General features: G+C 32.0%; 1 protein-coding gene across 1 annotated transcript; it reads right to left on the bottom strand.

Annotated features, from left to right (window-relative positions):
- Positions 1 to 1,889: 1,889 nt before the first annotated feature.
- LOC117921812 (receptor-like protein 15) lies at positions 1,890 to 21,228 on the bottom strand. The gene is made up of 8 exons (XM_034839770.1): positions 20,931 to 21,228; positions 19,605 to 19,760; positions 19,416 to 19,493; positions 12,642 to 12,800; positions 12,149 to 12,295; positions 11,893 to 12,062; positions 9,971 to 11,821; positions 1,890 to 2,135 (listed from the first exon to the last, which is right to left on the bottom strand). The coding sequence occupies exons 1-8, from the start codon at positions 21,226 to 21,228 to the stop codon at positions 1,890 to 1,892; spliced, it is 3,105 nt and encodes a 1,034-aa protein (XP_034695661.1).
- Between the last annotated feature and the right edge of the window lie 953 nt (positions 21,229 to 22,181).

The following is a 22,181-nucleotide window of genomic DNA, read 5'->3' as shown; positions in this document are numbered from 1 at the left end:
TCTTTGTTAAATGCCTTTAGAACTTGTCTAGGACTTTCTTCTTGCATATCTTTGAGTCCTAGGTGTCTTCTCAAGTTTTGAAGTGTCATTGTGGTGGTGTTCTTTTTGTTTTGGTTCAATATTTTCTTCATTTTTCATAAATTTTCAACATTTGCTGAGTTCATGAGAGTGACATGCTTAAACCTTTGTTTAAAAGTTAAATTGACTCATAATGATCTTAAAAGCTTCAAGATGTTTTTATCTCCATAACTTGATTGATAAACATGATATTGAATCCTTGCTATTTTGATTTGATTAGATAAACCACAAAAGGTTAGCTTCATTTCTTTTAAGTGAGTAACAACTCATGGTTGAACCTTGTGATTACATAAATGGTGAGTAATGCTTTTTATAGACTAAATGCAAACTTATGTTTATCTAATGAGCATTAAAAAGTGAGTAAAGTCACCTGGAATATCCTTGAGTGTTTAAGATTATTCTTCCTTGATTGTTTGCCCTCTCTTTGAAATTAAAAAAAAAAGGAAAAGAAAAGAAAAAGAGAAATATTAAGCTTCTCAGAATGGTTATGGCTTCTTGGCAATGTTTCAAGATTTAAAAAGCCTTCATTGCAAGAGTGGGTCATCCCTTATGTTGTTATGTTGTAAAGGCCACCTTAGTGATCCTTAAGTAAAAAATATAAATAAAAAAAAAATTGATCCTAAGGGTGAAGCTCATGTTTATGTAATCATTTCAATGCTTAATGTGAAAAAAAAAATGATGTATAAATTTTTTTGGGATGTGAATAGGTCATGTTAAATAGAAATCTGACCAAGAGAGGTGCAAATTGACTTCTTGGAACATTATCTTGAATTTCTCTAGGAAAGAAGTGTGTCTTGAAAATGATTTTTGCTTTATGGGTGGATATAGGTTTATAAGTGGAAAGAAATTAACATTCTCACTATTTTATGGTGTCATGAGTAAGTCTTCTTTGGGCTTAAGCTTCCTTGTTAGAGTGTTGATAATCATTTGTTTTTTACCTGTTCATTTGATAAATGTGGAAGGTTTTTCAATCTTTATGTTTATTAATTTTGTCTAAAGTTAAGCTCTTGGTAGCATTCTTGTCCAATATGAATCAGTTCTAACTCCTTGATTGAAATATAAGTATGTCATTCTATTGTATCTTAGCTTTGGTGAATTAAAATTTCAATTTTTGGAAAGCTTGTTGGTGTGATTCTTGTGTTTTATCTTCAGTTTTTCCTTAAGTCATTTTTCAATAGGGTGTCGATTGATCTGTTGAATTTGTGGATCAATCCATTGTGTGCACAGTCTTGTGACCGAGAGCCCTTGAATAAAATGTGGATTGATCCACCAAGATCGATACCACTTGGCTCCAACACTTAGAATTTTTTTTAAAAGTTTCCTGCAGTTAAGTTACACAATTTTTTTCATTGAGAGCCCTTGAACGAAATGTGGATATATTCACCAAGATCGATACCACTTATGCATTTGTGAAAAAATCCATTCTTGCCCTCATCTAGTTCAACTTGTATGGTTTAATGAATTAGGGGCATTTTCGTAATTTTTTATTAAAAAAAAAACTCAAAATCCCTAAACATGCTTTTTTTTTTATAAAAAAAATCCAATTTTTGCCCCCAGTTGATTATACTCGTATGGTTTAATGGATGAAGGGTATGTTCATAATTTTGTAAATTAAAAACAAAAAATTGAAATTTTGAAAAAGTCAAAATTCCCAAATAATTTTTTGTCTCATTTATTCCAAAAGCCCTAAGGCATTCGTTCCATAGAAGAAAAATATTCCTCTCTGCGCATTCTCCATCGTCAATTCATCATTCTGATGACTGCTATCGGAAACCTCTACCGTTGAATGTCCCTCAGGTTCACGTTTCAAGTCAAACCAATACCGCTAAACAGTTTTGAACTACCATGCTGTTCAGTTCATGCCACAGGCCTATGTGTCTTCCCTTGCAAACGACATCTTTTCCGACAAGTTCTTCAGCACATTTTGGTGTGAGTTTGGATTCAATCTTTCCAGCGTCAAAGTTCGAATCTCCTTCAGCGTCCATCGCCAGCCTGTGTGTCACATCTTGGTGCGTCGATGCTGCTAGAAACTGCTTTTTGCACAGCCTGTGCATTGCCTAGAAAGGCTGAAAACACATTTGAGCCATTAGAAATCACGAAGGTCTGATCATGATTCACTGCACATCACTTCTAGCCTCTTTGGCGTCTATTTTTAGCCCTATTTTTCAGAGTTTTCTTCATCTTTTATAAGGATTTTGGTTTAAAATCCTATCGCATAGTTTCTGGAGTGTGTTCGGACTTTAGTTCATCCTTTAATTCTCTCTAGAAATCTGTTCCAATAAGATTTTCTTGGTCTGTGCTCCATATTTAAGGTTCCATTTTATATATAAAAAAAAATCCGACAAAAGTTCAAGTGTGCGTTGGTTTTTCCTGTTCTGCTTTCCTCAGTGTACGTGTCTTCAGGTTTGGCTTCTTTTGTTATTTTTTTTTTCAGTAGTATTAATAGTCTGTTATTTCATTTCAGCCTTGGAGTGTTCTTGGTTTCTAGGAATGCTAATCCTAGGGTTTGGTTGTTCATTTTGAGTGATCTCGATACATTTTCATGCTTGGAATCTATTTTCATGGTGATAAAGCATTTTTTGAAAGTTTTTAATTGAAACCATGTGATGGGAGTCAGGGGAAGATTCTTGTATCCTCTATTTTTTTTTGGATGTTGATATGGATACTTGGTGATATGTGAATCCTTGGTTTTTGGGTATTTGACATTTTGTTGAAATGTGGATATTTGTTGATTTGGATGTGAGATATTGGGCTATTGAATTGTCATCCATTTTTTTTTTCATGGATATAAAGGAGGAGATTGTGGCCCTTTGTCTCTTTCTGGTACAAAAAGAGGGAGAGACATTGCAGTTATTATTTTGGTGATTGGATATTCACATGTTGATGATTATTTTGGATATTGGATATTTTGAGATACATGTTGATATGTGATCTTGTCTCATTTGGATTTTAATGTACATTAGACTTTTTGGATATACTTGTTGATATATTATGTATATTCAATTGCTGTACACAGGTGCTACTCATTGTTTTGTTTGTGAGCTTCAATTGCAGGTTTTGTAGTACATAGGTTGTGGTTTTGAGTGAGTGAGTGGCCTTAATTGTATGAGAGTTGGGCGTGGCTTACTTACTTGTACTTATTTGTGCTATAAAGGGTTTTGTCCTAGAATTGCCAAAGGGAGAGATTGTGAGTGTTTAACTAGGTTGCCAATTCCTAACAAAATTCTTAAGTATCCCCTAACTTGACTTTCCAATTCCTATCCGGACTACTTGACTTTGAAGATTAAGACTTTGCTAAGAGGCCGAGGTATGTAGCCGAGTGTGTGGTGATTGAATGTGAATCAACCTTGTTTTTTATCTTTAAATGTGTTAGAAATATGGGAGAAATGGTTTTTGGTGCAAGGTTTTTATTTCCCTGTTTCTAGATCGATCTAGGTGCAAGGGTAAATCAATCCAACCAAATCAAATCTCAACCATTAGATTAAGGACTTCTTTTTACACTTTAAAAAGCAATCTTCTCTCATTTTTAGACAGAGACTACAAAAAACGTGGAGAGAGTTGCAACCACTCCATGTGTTCTTCATTTTCTTACCTCTTTTCCTAATTTGGGGGTTTTTGATTGCTAAGAAAATCCATTTCTCTTAATGTTTTCCAAACTAGTTTTTAATGGATTTTCTTGAGCAATAAATGGGTTGATTCATTCCTTCATTCATATCTTAATCTCTCATTCTATTTGGGTTTGTGCAAAAACCCATTTTCTTCTTGTGTGGATTCAAGAAGAGGTCGAGATTGAGCTTGGTGTAGACTCCAAGTGTGCTCCAGAAGATGAAGGTGAGAAGCGGAAAGTGAAGGTACTAGTCAAGTGGTCCGGGAAGGATTGATTGACTTGAGATAGGTAAAACCTTGTACTCCATTTTTATTCTTCATAGTGGAGTTTTTCAATTGGTGGTAGGCCCGTGATTTTTTTATCTCTTCGGAGGTTTTCCATGTTAAAATCCGATGTTAATTGTCTCTTTCTCTCACTCTACACTTTGATTTATATCATTGATTACTCGGGAAAACATGTTGAATGGAAAAAAATATGAGGTGATATAAGTGTGATGATCCATGGAATATCCTTAATAATTTTTTTGCTAAGTTTCGTTAATGATATCATGACGTAAATTGATATGAGTTGAGGAGATATTTGTTCTTTTTATTTATTTTTTAGGATTGTTGAAGCATTTGCATGTGTATTGCATTTATAAATTGTTGTGAGAGTGTTGGTGCATACATTCTTGCTTGTGGATGTTATGCTTTGTTGAATAATTGTTGGAAGAGAAGTTTCTTGACATTGAGAAAGTCTAAGGTTAGGTAATCTTTGTTGGGAGAATTTTTAAATTGTTCTACAACACCTACTCACCCCCTCTTTAGGTGTAGTCCATTATTGAGATTCACTTTTTCATAGACTTTTGAAGTTGATTTTAACATATAAACTACAAAAAACTGACTAAACAATTAAGAGAAATATTTTTCCTTTGTTGTACCTACTGCACTGATTTGGTTTTGAACAAAGGGCTTGTTTGTTTTATTTTAAAAATGATTTGTGTGCATACTTGCCTTACCATTATTTTTCATGTAAAATAGAACTTTGACCATGTTGTATGATTTTTTGTAGGATTTTATCATACCTCTAGGTTGGTTAAAAAAATTAGTTTGTGCATGCCTTATAATTCTATCATGTTTTAATCCATTTGGAGAGTTTTGTAAACTGGGATTGAATAAGGCTTTAATAAATTATTCAGAATGTAGGAGAGGTTCCCTAATTTTTTATTTTTTATTTTTGTGATAAAATTCCCCTTCTAGATATTTTTTTAGGATTTATTTTATGAGGCTTCCTATTCTAACTGAATGTTGGTAATCTTGTGTAGTGTTTAATTTGTTGTTTAATCTAGAGATAGTTGGAATCTTATCACTTGATTTTGGATTTTATGTTGTGATATTGATATAATGAGGATGTTACCTAATTTTTATTATGATGAAATAATGCTTCTAGGTATTTATTTAGAATTTTTCTAATGAATCTAACTATTCTGATCCTTTGTTGCATACTTGGACTAAGTCACTAATTTTGTTCTCTATATTTCTCTTGTGTACTAAGCTAGCCTTAACAATGAGTTTTATGTGTCATATGTGATATTCAATGTTTCTTTAAACCTCAAACTAAATTGTGATGGTTCATGAGAACTTTTTATGTGACTGCATGCATCTTTGAATTTAGACATTCTTGTCATTCAATCTTATTGAGTTATTGTCATTTCATTTAAGTTGTACATATGTCATCTATATTAAGGATCAATATTATAGTTGTTATCATAATTATTTTAACCCTCTCTAGCTTTATACAAGCGTATTGTAAGCTATAAATTCTATCAAGGTACATCCCTTGCACTTTTTATCTCTTTAACTCTATTAACATGCAAGCTTTGTGTGTGAACACCCTCATGTATGATATCACTTTGTTATGCTTTGATTATTGCGTGATTTCTTGAATGGGATGAAATGTATGCTATACGTTATATTATCTAAACTAACATTAGTGTTTTCATGAAAGCGCTTTGGGTTGCAGCTAAGGTACACCTATATTTTTTTCCTATGAGCTTGATTTCATTAGTGTGTTTATTTTGGTGTGAATAGCACCTTGTTAGGCTTTGAACATAATCACCTTTACTGGTTTGGTGTCTATAATTTATTGATTAATTGTCATATTAATTTCAACCTAATTAATATGGACTTGGTTTTGGGCTTAGAGGGGTGCTACTTTTATGGTACCTTCCCAATTGGTAACCTAACCCCTAGACTAGACTCGGATTTTCAAGAACATGCTTTTCCAAAAATAAGGAGTCACTCTTAGGGTTTTTGTTTCTTATTTTATTTTTTCTTTAAAAAATAAAAACAAAAATAAGTGGCAACTCTAATTTTATGAAAATCGGTTTTTTTCATTAAGAAAATGAATCTTGCCATTGAGTGGGGATGCACGTAAAAAATGAGGATCTATAATCCTGAGCATCCCTTCCTTTGAAAATCACTTCCAACTAGAATCCCTATGGAGACGATAACTAGTAATCCTAGGTTACTACAATTAAAGACCATGCACTTTGGGGACTTGACACCATCTTTTATTGAAAAATTTATTCATACCCTAGGATCATAAGTGTTTAGTCAAGGCAAAAGATATTGCCACATCTTTTTCATGACTTTCTTCTAAGAAAACACTTAGTTGGTAGCCACTTTAATTATGTCTTTAGCTTTTTAGTCTTGATTTCAGATTTTTCCTTTTCCTTCACCTCCTCAAAAGTATCAAACTTAGGCTAGTAAGATGGTCCTTACAAAGCAACCAAGTTTGTAGTTACTTTAGACTTAACATTTTCTCCCTCATCCTTTAGAATTTCAATTCTAGTTTTAGCCATGTTGTCCACACACTCTACTTCTTCATTAGATAGTTCACCTTACTCACTTAGATTTTTCAAAAATTGAAAATGATTAGCTCTAATGTCATATTCTTAAAGGAGAATTGCATATGGTCATTCCTCTCATTATTCATGCATTAGAAGTTGCTAGGAAAGGCCTACCAAGGATGATAGGGATAATATTAGCTTCATCCTTTCATTCTTTATCCAATAGTATAATATCCACATAGATTACGACATCTTCAACCACTCCCTTGGGCACTTCGATAGATTTATCAACTAAACACAAGGTAGTTGAAGTAGGGTTTAACTCACATAGTCCTAATATTTGATAAAATGAAAAGGGAATCAAATTTACACTTATCCTAAGTTAAGTCTTCCTAGTGCTATCATTTCTTATAGAAACTAAAATAATTGGGCTGCTAGGATCTTTATACTTAATGGGGGGGTTTTATTTTATTATTGCACTCACTTGTTGAGCCTTAAATCCTTCTTGTGTACATTCTTCCTTCTCTTAATTGTAAAAACTTAATCTTTATTACTTAATAACTAAAGTTGTCAAATGTGAGGGAATTTGTTTTCTGATGTCAAATGTGTGTTTAGTAAAACTTAATGTTTATTACTTAATAACTTAAATTGTCTTTAAGTTAAATAGTTCTTAAGTTGTTAACAAAACCTATTACTTATCTTTTAATTTGAGTATTAAGGTTGTTCGATAAAATTAACTTAAAATGTATTCTAATAATCAAATTGATACATTTGTCCTCATTAATTTTAACTAAAATTTATCTTTAATTATTTTCACTCAATTTTATTTTCATTCATTTTAAATTATTTATAAAAAATCCATATTTAAAATATTGTAGACATAAATATGAAAGAATCTCAATGATGGACTACACCTAGGTTGGGTGAATATACATTTTTAACAATTTGAAAAGAATCTATAATAATGATTTTCTCTCCTTAATATTTTCTTTAGTTTGATTGCAGCTTGCACAAGGCAATCACATTTTTTGGCTCATCACGACATGTAGATATTGATTAAGTTTGAGGAACTTCACTAATTGAACTGATATTATGTTACTCACTACTAGACTATAGGTAGGCATGGAGCTTGTAGACTCATGATGTTGAATGATCCCTAAACCATGTGTGAGTTTCTTTTGTTTTGATTTGCTCCCTCATTGTAATAATGGATAAGAGAGACGTGGGATTCACAGGAGGAGGTAGGGATTACTATAGTTTTAAGAGTGAACTCCATGCAAATATGAAGCATGTTTTTATATATTTTTTTTCCTTCAATTATTGATGAACAAACAAGCCAACTCACATGCAAGAATTGATGCATGTCTCCAACGAGTAAACTAATACAATTCACATGCAAATGTAACAACACTCTCCAATCAAAATTGTCATCAACTTTCAACTAATTTAAACACAAATAAATAAATAAGTAGACAAACCTTTACTTTGAACAAAAAACAAGTTGGAAGAAATTAAACAATTTCAAGGATTGTGCAATCAAATTTTAGCTCAAATTATCTACTAATCTGCTCATCGAAACAAGGCAATTTCTTTAGCCAAGATAATCATTAAAAAAAATTTAACTAATGAAGAGATAGAGAAAGCAAGGAAATTACACCATGATTTGATATGGAAAATCTCTGAAGAGATAAAAAAAAAATAAATAAAAATAAAAATAAAAAAATAAAAAAAAACATAGGCTTACAAGTGACCAAGAGCATCCACAATGAATAAAAACCATCTAAGTACAAGGTTTTACTTAGCTCAAGTATACCAATCCTTCTCAGATTACTTGACTAGCACCTTCCAACTTCAGTTGCACACCTTCTTTTGAAGCACACTTGGAGTCCACACCAAGCTCAATCAAGACCTATTCTTGAATCTAGATAAGAAGAAAACGAGTTTTCAACTAAATTCAAACCAATGAGAAAACCAAAGATGAATGAAAGAAATAAGTAAGGCCCATTTCATAGAAAAATTAATCAGAAAACTAATTTCGAAATCAAAGTGAGAAGGATTTTCTTGGCAACCAAACACACCGACTATGGATTGAAGAAAGAGCTCAAAGGGAGTGAGAGGGTTGGTTGCCAGTGTTCTCCATAGCCCTAGAATGAAAATTTTAGGTTTAAATAGGAAGGAAACCCCTTAATGCAATGGTTTAAAATTGATCAATCCAACAAAAATTTGGATAGATCTTGAAACAAGAAACAAAAATACTTAGCAAAAATGCTACTGCCCAAGCCTTCCTAATCTTCTCAAAAAAATTTCCAAGAAAAATAGTAACTTGATCCAGTTTCATCAATCTACAACCTCAACTATATACCCTACCCTCTAAATACTTTTCAACATCTTAATCTTCATCAGGAAAGTAGTTTGAGGAAGGATTTGGAAGACTCAAGTTAGGAGATATTAGGGAATTTTTGTCTGGAATAGCCAACCTATCTAAAATACTCACACATAAGTTAACCAAAAAACTATTTATTATAAAAAATAAGTTACGAATATAAAATCATAATTCTAAAATATACTCTCACTAGTATGGATAAATAAGGAAAAGTGATTTGAGATTGAGAATAAGTTGACTATTTTGAATTACCTAAAATTAAAAATAAGTCAATATATTAAGTTATTTTATCAAATATGCTTAATCTTCTTAAGGACTTAAATTAAGTTATTAAATTATATAAAGTCATTAAGTTGGTTTACTAAACACCCCCCTAAGTAAAAGAGTGTTTACTTTGGCTTGCTTGAAAACATCAATGGTTACACCATTCAGCTCTTTCTTTTTGGTTGCAAGGATAATAGAAATAGTGGGGGAAATTGAGCTAGCTACCATGTACATGAGTTGTATTCCCCTTTCCTTCCTCATTTTCAATAATATATAAAGCACAGACACAATGAAGTACATTTGATATAGATTTCAAAAATGTATGAAAACATGCAAACTTTTGGGAAAAATATATATATATATATAGAAGAATTTGACAGGAAATCCCAAAAAAAAAAAAAAAACAAAAAGAGAATAATAATAAATAAATGATAAAATAAAATAAAATCACATCAATCTACTAAAATGCTCTAATTCCAATGTAGAACGAACTACACATATTATAGATTAAATACTGAATTTTTTTGGCTATACAAAAAATTTGAATGCCAAGCATGAGACATGAAAGATATATATATATATATATATATAATAAAAGGTGCAATGAGGGATACAATATATATTTGAGAGAAAACGCGATGTCTCAAGTATGAATCCACTACCGATTGTTCATGGGTAATAGAAACAAGTATGACTACTTATGTAAATAAGCTAATATCTTGTTGAAGGCATCAAAGGGAAAATAGTAGCATAAATATATACAGTCCTCGATAAAATTAAACCACCTCCAACGCCAATGGGGGTTAACATAAAGAGCAGTAGCAAATGCCAGCAAGATCGTAATATATGCTGCAGCAAAACTTGCAGAGAAGACGACCGGATCAATATCATACCATTTTACTTCTTTCATATCTGAAAGTGCCACAGGTGAATATGGTAACTCAGGATTAATGCTGCATTTTTTCTTCAACAGTGGCCCACAAAGAAAAGGATTGCCACCATAGCTAGTCTGATCGAATGTTCCAAATTGTTGTTTCAGATCTGGGACTCTACCAGAGAAGTTATTGTGAACTACAGTGAACACTGCTAAAAAATTTAGTTGGGTCAATTCTGAAGGAATTTCTCCACTCAATCTATTGTAAGAAAGATCTAAGCTCTCTATTTGAGAGAGGTTTGAAAACCCTTTCGGGATGGTGCCCTGCAACTCATTGTGAGACAAGTTTAGTGCATGAAGCGAATTTAGGTTTCCCAGTTCATGAGGGATTTCACCGGTTAAGTTGTTGCATGACAAATCCAATCCAGACATGAAGTTAAGAATGTCACCTTTATAGGAGCCAGACCTGTATTTTGTTACAAACTCAACTTCATCTTGTTCATCATATATATCACCATTGATGTAGAAATATCTCTCTAGGTAACCTGCATATATATGAATTCCATTCCCGAAACCAAACTGAGTCGATGGCGCAAACACATTGTCACTAGTGGTTGTCTCCCCAAATTGGAAATGCCCCAAACACCTAGGGATTGACCCAGAAAAAGAGTTGTTCGATAGATCCATCAAACTTATTTTGGTCAATTGGCATAGGTGATTTGGAATCAGGCCACTTAAATGGTTTCCTCCAAGCAGAAGAATTCTTAGGTTGGAAAGTGCCACAATTGACTTGGGAATGCTTCCATTCAAGCTGTTATCTCTAATGTCCAAGGTCAATAGAGATAAGGAGTTGAGAAAATCTTCGGGTATTGCTCCTGTAAACCTGTTTCCTTGCAAATGTATATGCTCTAAAAACTGTGGGTTCTCACAAGAAGGAAGAGAACCTGAAAGAGCATTATGAGATATGTCAAAAAACTTGAGCGCAACTACTTCACATGGTAACTGACCTTTAAAGCTGTTGTTCCCCATGGCCAGCGTCCTCAAAGTCATGTTACCTATCCAGTTCGGCATCTCACCAGACATATAGTTGTTGAGGATGTCCAGCAAACTTAAAGGGCTTCTGGTGATTACATCTGATAGAGTCCCTGAAAACTCATTACTGTCCAAATGCAAAAACTCTAATCCTGTCAAGTTAAAGTATTCTGAAAATATTTGGCCACGAAATCCATTATTCGACAATTTCAAAACCTTCAGATTATGACAACCACCAACAAATTGCTTTGGTACTTCTCCTGAGAAATCATTACCAGACACATCCAATTCCTTTAAGTTACTCATTTGAACTATCAATGACAGGATATTACCTTCAAAGCCATTCTTAGATAGATTTAGATGGCTTAACTGAGGAATCATCTGCGCTATATTTTCTTGAAGCTGCCCATTGAACAGATTATCTGAGATATCCATCCAATCCAAATAGATATTGGGGCAACATGTCAGGTGAATTTGACCCATGAAAGAGTTATGCCTTAGGTTTAGAAACTTTAAGTCTCTATTGTTCTCAAGCAACCAATTGGGGAAGCTTCCAGACAAGTTATTGAGAGAGAGATCGACTGCTGTCAGACTGTATTGGTACTGAAGGAACTTAGGAATACCACCAGTTAGCTTATTAAGGTTACAGTTTGATATTATCAGAACCTTCAATTGAAACATAGGAACCCAAGTTGAATGTTCAGTTTCAATCTCAAATTTGTTGTTGTCATTTGTAAATTCAACCACCTCTAGCTTAGAGTGATTAGCAAATGAGCTGAATGAGAATGAACCTTCAAATGATTATGACTCAGATCGATGTATACAAGGGATGAGAGGCCGGCGATTAAAGAAGAAGAGATGCTTCCTGTGAGTAGGTTTTGAGAGAGATCCAATAATCTCAGAGATGTCAAATTGTTCAAACATGGTGGAAGTATTCCTTCAAAGGAGTTTAGACTGAGATCTAACTCCTCAAGCTTCTTCAGTTCACATAAGCCTACAAAAAAAGTATAGCACATGTAATCATCTCCTTGAATTTAGTCTATCCTTTCAGATAAAATCGACATACACAATAACATCTACCTTGAATGGATAAGGAGCTGTTGAGCCGATTATTAGATAACGATAAAACCTTGAGAGAAGATAAGGCCCGTATAGATGAAGGAACACTCCCAGTCAAACAATTCAGCCTCAAATTTAAGATCTCCAAATTGCTGAAAGCTTCCAAATCTAGCTTCCGAAAGAAAACACAGCAGTTTAATGCTTTTATCCTTTCTTTCAAGGTCATGGTTGCATCTCCGCAATGATGAGGGGAAGGATAAAACAATGGAAAAGGAAAGAAGGATGCAAATTAGAGGGAAAAAAAGAAAACAAGTGAGTAGTGTAGCCTTTCCTACATTGTTTCCTAGCTTTGTTCTCATTTTACTTATTGACTGGATGTTTCAAGTTAAAAAGTATAACCTTATGCAATTATCCAAACAAAGCCTAAATGATTCAAATGAATTTATATGACCCCAAACCATCTTGCATTATACTATGAATGTTTACCAATCCATTGTTTTCTATTTTCACATACCTTGGTCGGAAAGTGGTTGTTCCATGTAGTTGTCGGCCAGGGATAGAGATTTGAGGGCTGGCAGGGTAGCCAAAAACTCCAAGATATGCGTGTCGGTTAAATTGTTGGAGCTTAGATCTAGATGCTCCAGCTTGTTCAACTTCACCAGTCCTTTACCACCTGAAGTATATTTGAAGCCATAATGCATGAAAATAGCATAAGAACAATGCCTCCTGCTTTTTTGTTGGTGTTAATGTACATATATTTGAAGCATACTCACAAAGTGCCACATAACATAGGCAAATCACTCTGTTATTTATCTTATATTACAACTTCAATAAGCTATCTGAAAGTTAGCCAAAATAGTTTAATGGGCTTAGGCTGAGGCCTGAGCGCAGGAGCTTTGCTTAGAGGCTTCTAGGTCTGGATTAAGATGGATGTGGTCATCAAAAGAATATTTAAGTGTCAAGATATCCACATTGAAATTGGTTTTCATTGTGTGTCAAAACTTCTCTAGTACTTAAGATGCTCAAAACCAAGTTTATGTCTTTGACAAGCCTTGCTAACATATTTGAGTAACTTTTTGTTATTTACTATATTAATTTATTTTCTCAGATAGGTAGACCATGCTTAATTGGTTGGATATAGTATGAAATTAAAAAAAAAAAATGTGTGATATTATATTTTATTTCGTATTTAGTTAATTTATGATCTCTCATATTAAATTGAGAATGGAAAAAATAATTGATGTAATAATTTAACTTTTTCATATAATGATACTAAATTGAAATATGGAATACAAATATCATAAAAATCTTAAATTTATTTTTATTATTCATTTTCTTCATATTTTTTTTTCAGTTTTTCTCAATTACTCATTTTGCAAAATAGAAAAAAAATGGTTAGAAAATAAAATTTCTAGTACAAAAATTTTGAAAAAGTATGGTTTTAATACAACCTAAATTAATACTATCATACAAGAATATTGATATAAACAAAATGTTTTTATAGATTTAAACAACATGATATAATATTTTAAATATTTTTAATTATAAATATTATTAACAAAGAAATAAAAGTTACTAAATCATAAATTGTAAAATGATTTCCAAATAATACGAGACATAAAGATGGGTTTCATAATTTTTTTTTTTTAGTAGTAAATATCGAAATACAATATATTTTTCATCTTATTTATCACTCTTCCTACAAACTAAACATGTACATCATCTATTATATATATATATATATATATATATATATATATATATATATATATCCTAAAATATGTATATCTCGTGTTATTCTATCCTATCTAATCAATTAAATCTAATCTTAGGTTATCAGTATTTAGTTGACAATAGAATATAAGAATACAAATTATCTTGTTTCTTATCTCATATTTAATTGACAATAGAATAAGATAAAGGGGAATAATATATTTATCATTTTTCTCATTTCCATTATATATGAGATTTAATAATTTTACAGGGAAAGATGGAATGTATATATGTCAAGAATTATAAATTTTTTTCTCCCACTTATCCTATCAAGCCAAACTAAACATAACCGTAGGATTAGTCTTGTTGATGGGGGACTACATGGAGAATTCCCTTGGAAGGCTAATGAATTAAAAACAAGAGCAAAAATTCAACATAAAGGCTTCAATTAGTAATTTTAATATTTCATTTTATAGATGGAATATGTTTTTTATTTCATTGGAAATGACTTTAATAGTTTATTTTTAGTGACCTTTAATATTTGTCTTCGTTTATATTTAATTAAAAGAAACGAGTAATATTCCTAGGAAATGATTAGAATCCCAATCGTATTAGAAAAAATGAATTCGACAAGCCCATGTAAATCTACTTAATCCTTTAAATATATTAATAAAATTATTAAGAATTTAGTAACTGCCTAATTTCTTAAAGTGTGATTGTTTTCCCTAAATAATTTTATTAATCCTGAGATAACCCTTGACATATATAATGTATTTTTTCTTTCCTTTTTCATCTTTTCTCTTTTTTGATATGTATCTCATCATTATATTACAAAAGAAAAAACATTAAGTAATGAAAATCTAAAGGTAGTCCATCACATACATGTGAACCAATATCAATGATACTTATCCCCTTTTGGCACTAGTAGGCTTAGAATTCGTTTGACAGTGATTTTAAAAATCGTTTCTAAGCTTTCTAACACTTGAAAAATTTTATCATTCAAATATTAGAAAGATTAGAAACGTTTTTTTAAATCACTGTCAAATGCACTCTTAGTCCGATAATTTGAGACTTCATGGCCATTGTGCTCATAGAATAGATCATTTTCCCATAGATCTTCCTATTATATATGTTCAAGGAAAGCATTCCTAGCAAGTATTTAAATGATTTTTTTATTTAGTCAATATTCAGAGATGACTAACAACGGGGAAAAAGTCTGAAAACCCAAAAGTTAATCGTAATCGTTATTTAGATGAACTTAAGGTTTAGTATTTTATGTTGAATGTCCAAGCAGCATATATCCAGACATGTCTTCAGAAGGGAAAAGAAAACAAAAAGTGATCAGTTGCAGTATTAGGGGATTGAGAAAATTAATCCAAGTAAATTTCCATACCCTATGTAAGAAAAAATTCAATTGGTACACCTACCTTCAATTTTCAAGGTATTAAGTTTATCCCAACTCAAATCTAGCGTCACCAAGTTTTTCAAAGCGGATAATTCTGCAAAATAATTAACAAAGAAAAAAGAGAAAAGAAAGGAATCCAATGACCAATTTTTTAGGATTTAAAAAAATAAGGTAAAAAAGAAAAGAAAAGAAAAGAAAAGAAGACATACCTTGAGCTGGAAAAGATCCTTCAAAATTGATATTATTATCTAGAATAAGATTTTTAAGAGATGTCAATGTGCTCAGTTGTTGTATGATTGTCTGGTTGAAACTGTTATAGCCAAGGTTCAAGGTTTCTAGCTTTCCCAATGTCGACAAACTTTCATAACCTGAAAGAAACAAATAGTTAAGCCCTTGCCACCCACAATCATATGACCTAAAGGCCCGGTAGGCAAATATAATTAATGTATTCAGGATTCCGATTGTTATCTAAATTATTTTTAAAAAGTTGTCAAAGTTATTTGAGCAATAAACTAAATTTTGGACCCCCATAATATAAAAAACACTAACCAACAAGTGGGTCACCAAGTTATAGAAATTTAGAATATTATCAATTACGTATTCACCTAATTCTAGTTACAATGATTTTTTAAGTTTAATTGATCTACAGATGTAAATCGTTTAAAGTCTTTATCTTCCTCAAGTGCCTAATAGTTTTATTTAGGTATCTCATTTTTTTTTTTTTGGTGTTTCTAAGCTTAAATATGGGCAACATCTGGATTTGTTTTGGGGATGGTGAAAAAATTGGAAGTAACGGATCATGGAAGAGAGAAAAAGAGAAAAAATTAATAATTGTTTTTTTCTTACTTATTATTTTTTTATTTTTTTTAAACACTATTGTAGGGCTCAAGGATGAATATGAAGGTTCTTTTCTTTAACCTTTTTTAAAAAATTGTCTCTTCCTATTTTTTATATTTTTAAGATGATGAACTTCCTAGGTATTGATATATATTTTCATTGTTTTCAAAGTGAAGAAACTCATGAGGAGTTGTATTCATATATTTTATTGAAATGAAAGAAATCTGCTATGGATTTTGATCTCCTTTAGGAGGGTTTCTCCACGTTATAATCGATATCATATTACTTATATTATTATTATTATTATAATTATTATTATTATTATTGTTATTATTATTATTATTATTATTAGTATGGTTATACTTTCTCACTAGGTTATAATTTTGGAAGAATTTTGAATCTATGCATGTGGAATATTCATCATTCTCATTTGTTAGCTAAAACTAGATCACCACTTCCTTGGTATCTCTCTTCTTCGATTTTCTAATTTGCAAATCTCAAAGGGCTTTCTAAGATTGTTTTGGCAATGAGGATAGGGGTTTTGACCATGGAAACACCTTCATTCGAGATCAAGATCTCGTGACATAGGCCCAAGTCATGTCTTCTAACAATGTCAAGGGCTTGGTATTGGTTCTCTCCTCCAATTTCATTCATTGGTGTCAATTTTGTCATCAAGAGAAAGAATTTTCAAGAAAGCAAATGCTTTTTAGGGTTGATATTTCCAATTTTTTTTCAAATCCGTGTAATGGATTTTGAGGTGTTTGATACTTATGCAATGATGTTGTAAAACTAAGAATGGAATTTTGGAATTGTTTAGATTATTATTGTGTTTTCTGGTTGTTGGTCATGAAATTTTGTTTGGTGTATGATTTTGTGTTAAAACCCTAACCCAACAAAAATACTCCTTTGGGGCAGGATGAGATTATTGTTATTTTTTGTAAATGGGGATGGAAGCATATCAACTCATTTGGGACGGGGATGGGAAAAAATTATATAATTGGGATGGGAATAGGATAGGGGTGCCCCGTTGTCATCCCTAGTGATAGATGATGAAATGCAAGTCTAGCTCCTTGTTTCTATGTTCATTGTTGGATAGTTAGGAAACTTTTGTTATGATTATTAGTAACTTTATTCTAAATGATGCATTATGTGTGAAACTTGTGGAAGAAAATTTGTGTATTGAAGAGACAAGAAGAAATAATTCTGATATAGAAAAGACACAAGCTCTCGTTATAAAAAGTAGAGGAAGAAGCAAGTATAGAGGATGAAAAGGTCACAAGTCTAAGGAAATGTTCCCATCCATAAATAAAATTAAATACTTCCATTGTGGCAAAGAGGGCTGGGCATATGAAAAATAATGTCATGTTTGAAAACGTGAACAAAATAGATAGAATTAGAAAAAAAATAATAACATGAACAAGAATATAATAGTCTTTGCGTCCAAAAGAGATGGAGTTTTGATACTCTTAGATGAGTCTTTGCTTGTAGGTGACCAATTTATTTTCAAATCTATGTTATGTCAACTAGTCTCCAAAGAGTCACCATCTCAAACAATAGGCAATACGAAAAAAAAATTAGGATATCTACCATCAATATATGCATGGCATAAAAATGTCATTCACTGCCTAAATATCCACGAAGAAAAAAAGCAACGAATATATCAGACAAGGCACTACTTTAGCAGTTTCAAAAAAGCAGTCTTATGGTCTAGAGAGTAACAAAAATAAAAAAATCTAAAAAAAAAAATGATTAAGGTGCACATTCTAACAAAATCTCAAATCTCAAATCTCAATTCTTTAGATGAGAACACATACTCATCCAATAACATTGTTGCTGCAACACAATAGTTGCATTAACAAGTTTTTGATACCAATGCCATGTTTGAAGACCCTAAAACCTAATCAAGGATCATGAGGGTCAAGGCTTAAGAAAAATCGGTTTTGGAGTCCATGCAAGCTTTAAAATGCCTCCACTTCTTCCATTAAAGGCAGAATACTAACTTAAAATCTCACATCAGTGTTGAAGATCAGTTCTGATATTTTTATAATAGTTCATTCCTTTCTTTGCAGATATTTTACATTTTGAACCTAATGCGTCCTCATGACTAACCTCGCCATGTGATTAATTTTGGGGCCAGGGGATATGTGCACCCTTGAGACTCTTAACTACATTCACCACTCTTGAAGCCCACATGTGAAAATGGGAGATTTGGAAGTTGAGTCTATGATCCAATCCAATGATGGGCTCACTGTTGGGCTTAAACTAGTAGGTAGTTGATGATATAAGAATTAAGATGCAAGTAGTTGAAGCTTTGGCCAATAAAGTAATTAGTTCGCATTCAAATATATCTGTCTGACCTTACCTCGTCTATTATCATTATGATAATAGATGCTCCTCAATTAGAAGTTCAATAATAGACATAACAACATCTATTATTATTATTTTAATAATCATCATCCACTTAGAAATTCAATAATGATAATAATAATAATAATAATAATAATAATAATAATAATAATAATTGAGATTTTAAGTGAATTATGACGATTATTATTATTATTGTTATAGAAGTTCAATAATCATCTTGTGAGATAAAAATTTAAAAAAAGAAAAAATCTTTCTGATTTTTCTCCATTAATTGGAGGAGCGTAAGGAAAAAAAAAAAAGGATATTTGTGATTGCTCTTACAAAAATCACCAATCAATACCGCACTAGTTGAAACTTGAAACTTGAAAGCTGCTTATCACCCAAGTGGAATTCATCCATGATATCGTATCGGGAAGACTTAAAAGACTGGAGAGTTCCAGTCAATGCTAGATGCCATGAACCACACCGCTCCTTTTTTGAATTTGCGCAAAGAAATTTTAGGCCTTGCCCATCATGGTTTGTCCAAAATTGACCCCAACTCATGCTGTCGACTTGAGTTGTCGTATTTCTATTTCATGAACTTAGATATTTGTATTGTACGGAAATAAGATGTGACATTCGACCCAATTATTTTCAATTATAATGCCAAGGGTTAACACGCGAAGCAAGCGGACTGTTATCGGCATCTAATGCTAAGTCCATATCAAAATCAAAGGAAAAATCCTCGAAACTAGCGGGGACTAAAATGAGGTGTGTCTATTGAGCATCGAAGTCCAAATGAAAGGATAATCGAAACCGTTCGAGGAAAATTCTCTCCTGTTTGATTGGACCACGGTTTGTAACCCTATCTGACATCCCCTCTAATTGTAGATAAGAAAACTTGAAGGTTTAGCACACATCTAGTACTAGGTTTAGATTCACTGATCCGCATGCAAGTGTAAGAAATGATAGAATTTAATGGAATACCTTGTGTTGATGATCGGAAGCCCTCCAAGACATTGTGGCGCAAATCCAATATTTCCAAGTCTCTCAAACTTGCTAATTCTACATTAAAAATGAACAAAAGAAAAACAAATTAACCGAGAAACCTTCAAGTTATAAAAATACATTGTACATAACTTTGGAGATCAAAATAAAGTAGAGGACTAACATTACCTCTAATGGGAAAAGATCCATATAAGCCTATTTTCCGCATAACCAAAATTTTAAGGGATGTTATCGCCTTCAACGATCCTATTATATTGTTGTCAAACTCATTACTACTGATGTTCAAGACCTCCAACGTTCTTAAGCTTGACAATTTTTCAAAGCCTACAAAGAGGAGAAGTTAATTTTGATTAGAAGAAATATATATTGTGAAAGTTCAATCAGTTTTATAGAATAAAAAGAAATGAAATTTAAACTGAATAATAAATTCAAAAAATTAACTATTAATGTACAATAAATTTATATAATAAATTTTCGATTTTTTTTACATTGGCCTTTGCAAATATTTAAAAATATGATATTAGGAAGAAAAAGAGTCTTCCCACTTTGAGAAAATATCCTTCATTTCCAGTTTTTGAAACTTTAAATATTATTTGAGGTGGAGTTTATTTATTTATTTTTTACTTAATTTTAAATAGAATTTAAAATCAAATAGTGTATAATAATATTAAATATTCAGTTATTTATTTTTATAATATTTTATTGTTATTATACACAACTTTTCAGAAGATCAAATTACAGCTACCAGTCTTATTGAGAAGACCGAGGGTGTAATAAGTGCTCGTCTTAACTCTTTGCTGATCCTATCACTGGCTATTTAAAATACTACTAATATATATCTCATGCTAAAACTCACTTCATTCACTCAGACAATGATGGAGTGAAAACTTCTAAGACTATTTTCTTATTCTAACAAAGGAATAATCCCTCTTATTCTATCCTATAAGTCCTACCACACTATTTGCTTTTGAAGAGTTCGCATGAAATCCTCCACCACCTCTAACTCCCAATTGTGAAACTGTCTAAAGAAACAGGGACGCCAGTGACCCTCTGCCCCATCCTACTCCTGCATATCTGATACCCATGACTCCTTTATCTGGCACTGGCAAACAAAGCAGGGAAAGATTCTTTCAACGAAGCGTCCCCTCACCAGTCATCCAACCAAAATTTAACTCTCCCATTCCTTACAATGAAGCAAACTTTGCTTTTAAAAGCCTCCCATCTTTCCTTAATAGCCTTCCGAAAATTGACCTCATACCCTTCCTTTAGCACCCCAAAACACCAACCTCCTAAAGAAAAATTAATTAATATGTTATTTTTTAATTAAAAATAGAAAATAAAAACTATTTCATAAAATGAAAATAGAAATAAAAATCAGACATCTTTTTGCCAGACAAAGGCAACGTGATTCTATCTCTAAATCTACTTTAGAGATATTAATCTTGCTCTTTTTTACCAGACAATCTAAAATTCAAGTGAAGACAGATGACATACCTTCAAACTCAATGCATCCATCAAATGAATTTGCTGATAAATCCAAATTACGAAGTTCTCCAAAAGGAAGAAATAAAGAGGCATTTAGTAACCAATATTTGTCATTGGCGTGATATTCTAACCATTTGGGCGCTGACGAATCCTTTAAACTTGAAATTTGCCTTGTATTGTTTAGAAAAAGGGCTGTAACTTGACCTGTAATAGGATCACAACCAACTCGCTCCCATTCACAACAATTTCTAGATTCATGATCAACCCATGAAGGAAGAAGAAGATCTGGATCTTCGTTATTCAACATTAGAAATGCCTTGAATTCAAGCAAGCCTCTTCTCTCTCTCTCAATACAACCTCCTAATGCATGAATAGGATGTTTGTGCACCAAGAGCAATAACCAAACCCAAGCCAAGCACTTACACAACAACCTCACCATTTTGAGGATTTAGACATATCACACCAAGAGCTAGGCTGAGGATAATAATATATCATGTTACGGATGCAAGTGGCGGTGAGAAATTTTGTTAGGTTCACACGTGAAATTAATGCGTTGGTTGGGTCATCTTTTCCATAGTCCTTTAGGTATAATTGGTTCTCAAAAAATTTAAGAAAAAAAAAAAAGGAAAACTATTTTCTTTTGATATTATTTTAATATTTTTTGAAACCAAATATAGTCTTAAATTCTCACCTACTTTTATAATTGTTCGCATCCCATTTGTATAAAAGTCTGTGAAAATAAGCTAATAAAAATTAATATAGTCTTCGTGTAAGTCAAAAGAAATAATTTCTTATTTCTTCTTTGAGATGAAACCTATCTTTGTTCACTTTAAGGGAATGAACAACCGTAGAGGAGTTAGACAGGTGTGATTCATCCATATGAAAGCACTTCAAGGCTTTCACCATATACATCAACTAGTAGGCTAACAAGCCACTTAAAAACACTCGATTTGAAAGTCAAGACCAAATTTTTGATTTTTCAAAGATCTTTCATTCAAAATTCTTTTGTTAAATAATTAACCATTCTTTTGAAATCTTAAGGAGTTCCCATAAGATTGAAACAATAAATAAAAACTTCCCTTTTAATTCTTTTCTTTCCCTAATAATAATAAATATCCTTTTGTTGTAAGACTACTTTAGTGCAATTTATGACACCCATATTAGTGCATGGGTTCCAACTTTCCTATTAATAAACAAAATAGTTTTAGGGGTCAAAAAACAGTTATAACACAAAATGCTATGTGCACATGTGATTTTGAA

The sequence above is a fragment of the Vitis riparia genome, chromosome 9 (assembly GCF_004353265.1).
Source record: "Vitis riparia cultivar Riparia Gloire de Montpellier isolate 1030 chromosome 9, EGFV_Vit.rip_1.0, whole genome shotgun sequence".
Classification (NCBI taxonomy): Eukaryota; Viridiplantae; Streptophyta; class Magnoliopsida; order Vitales; family Vitaceae; genus Vitis; species Vitis riparia.
This window is presented reverse-complemented; position numbering and strand designations above follow the sequence as displayed.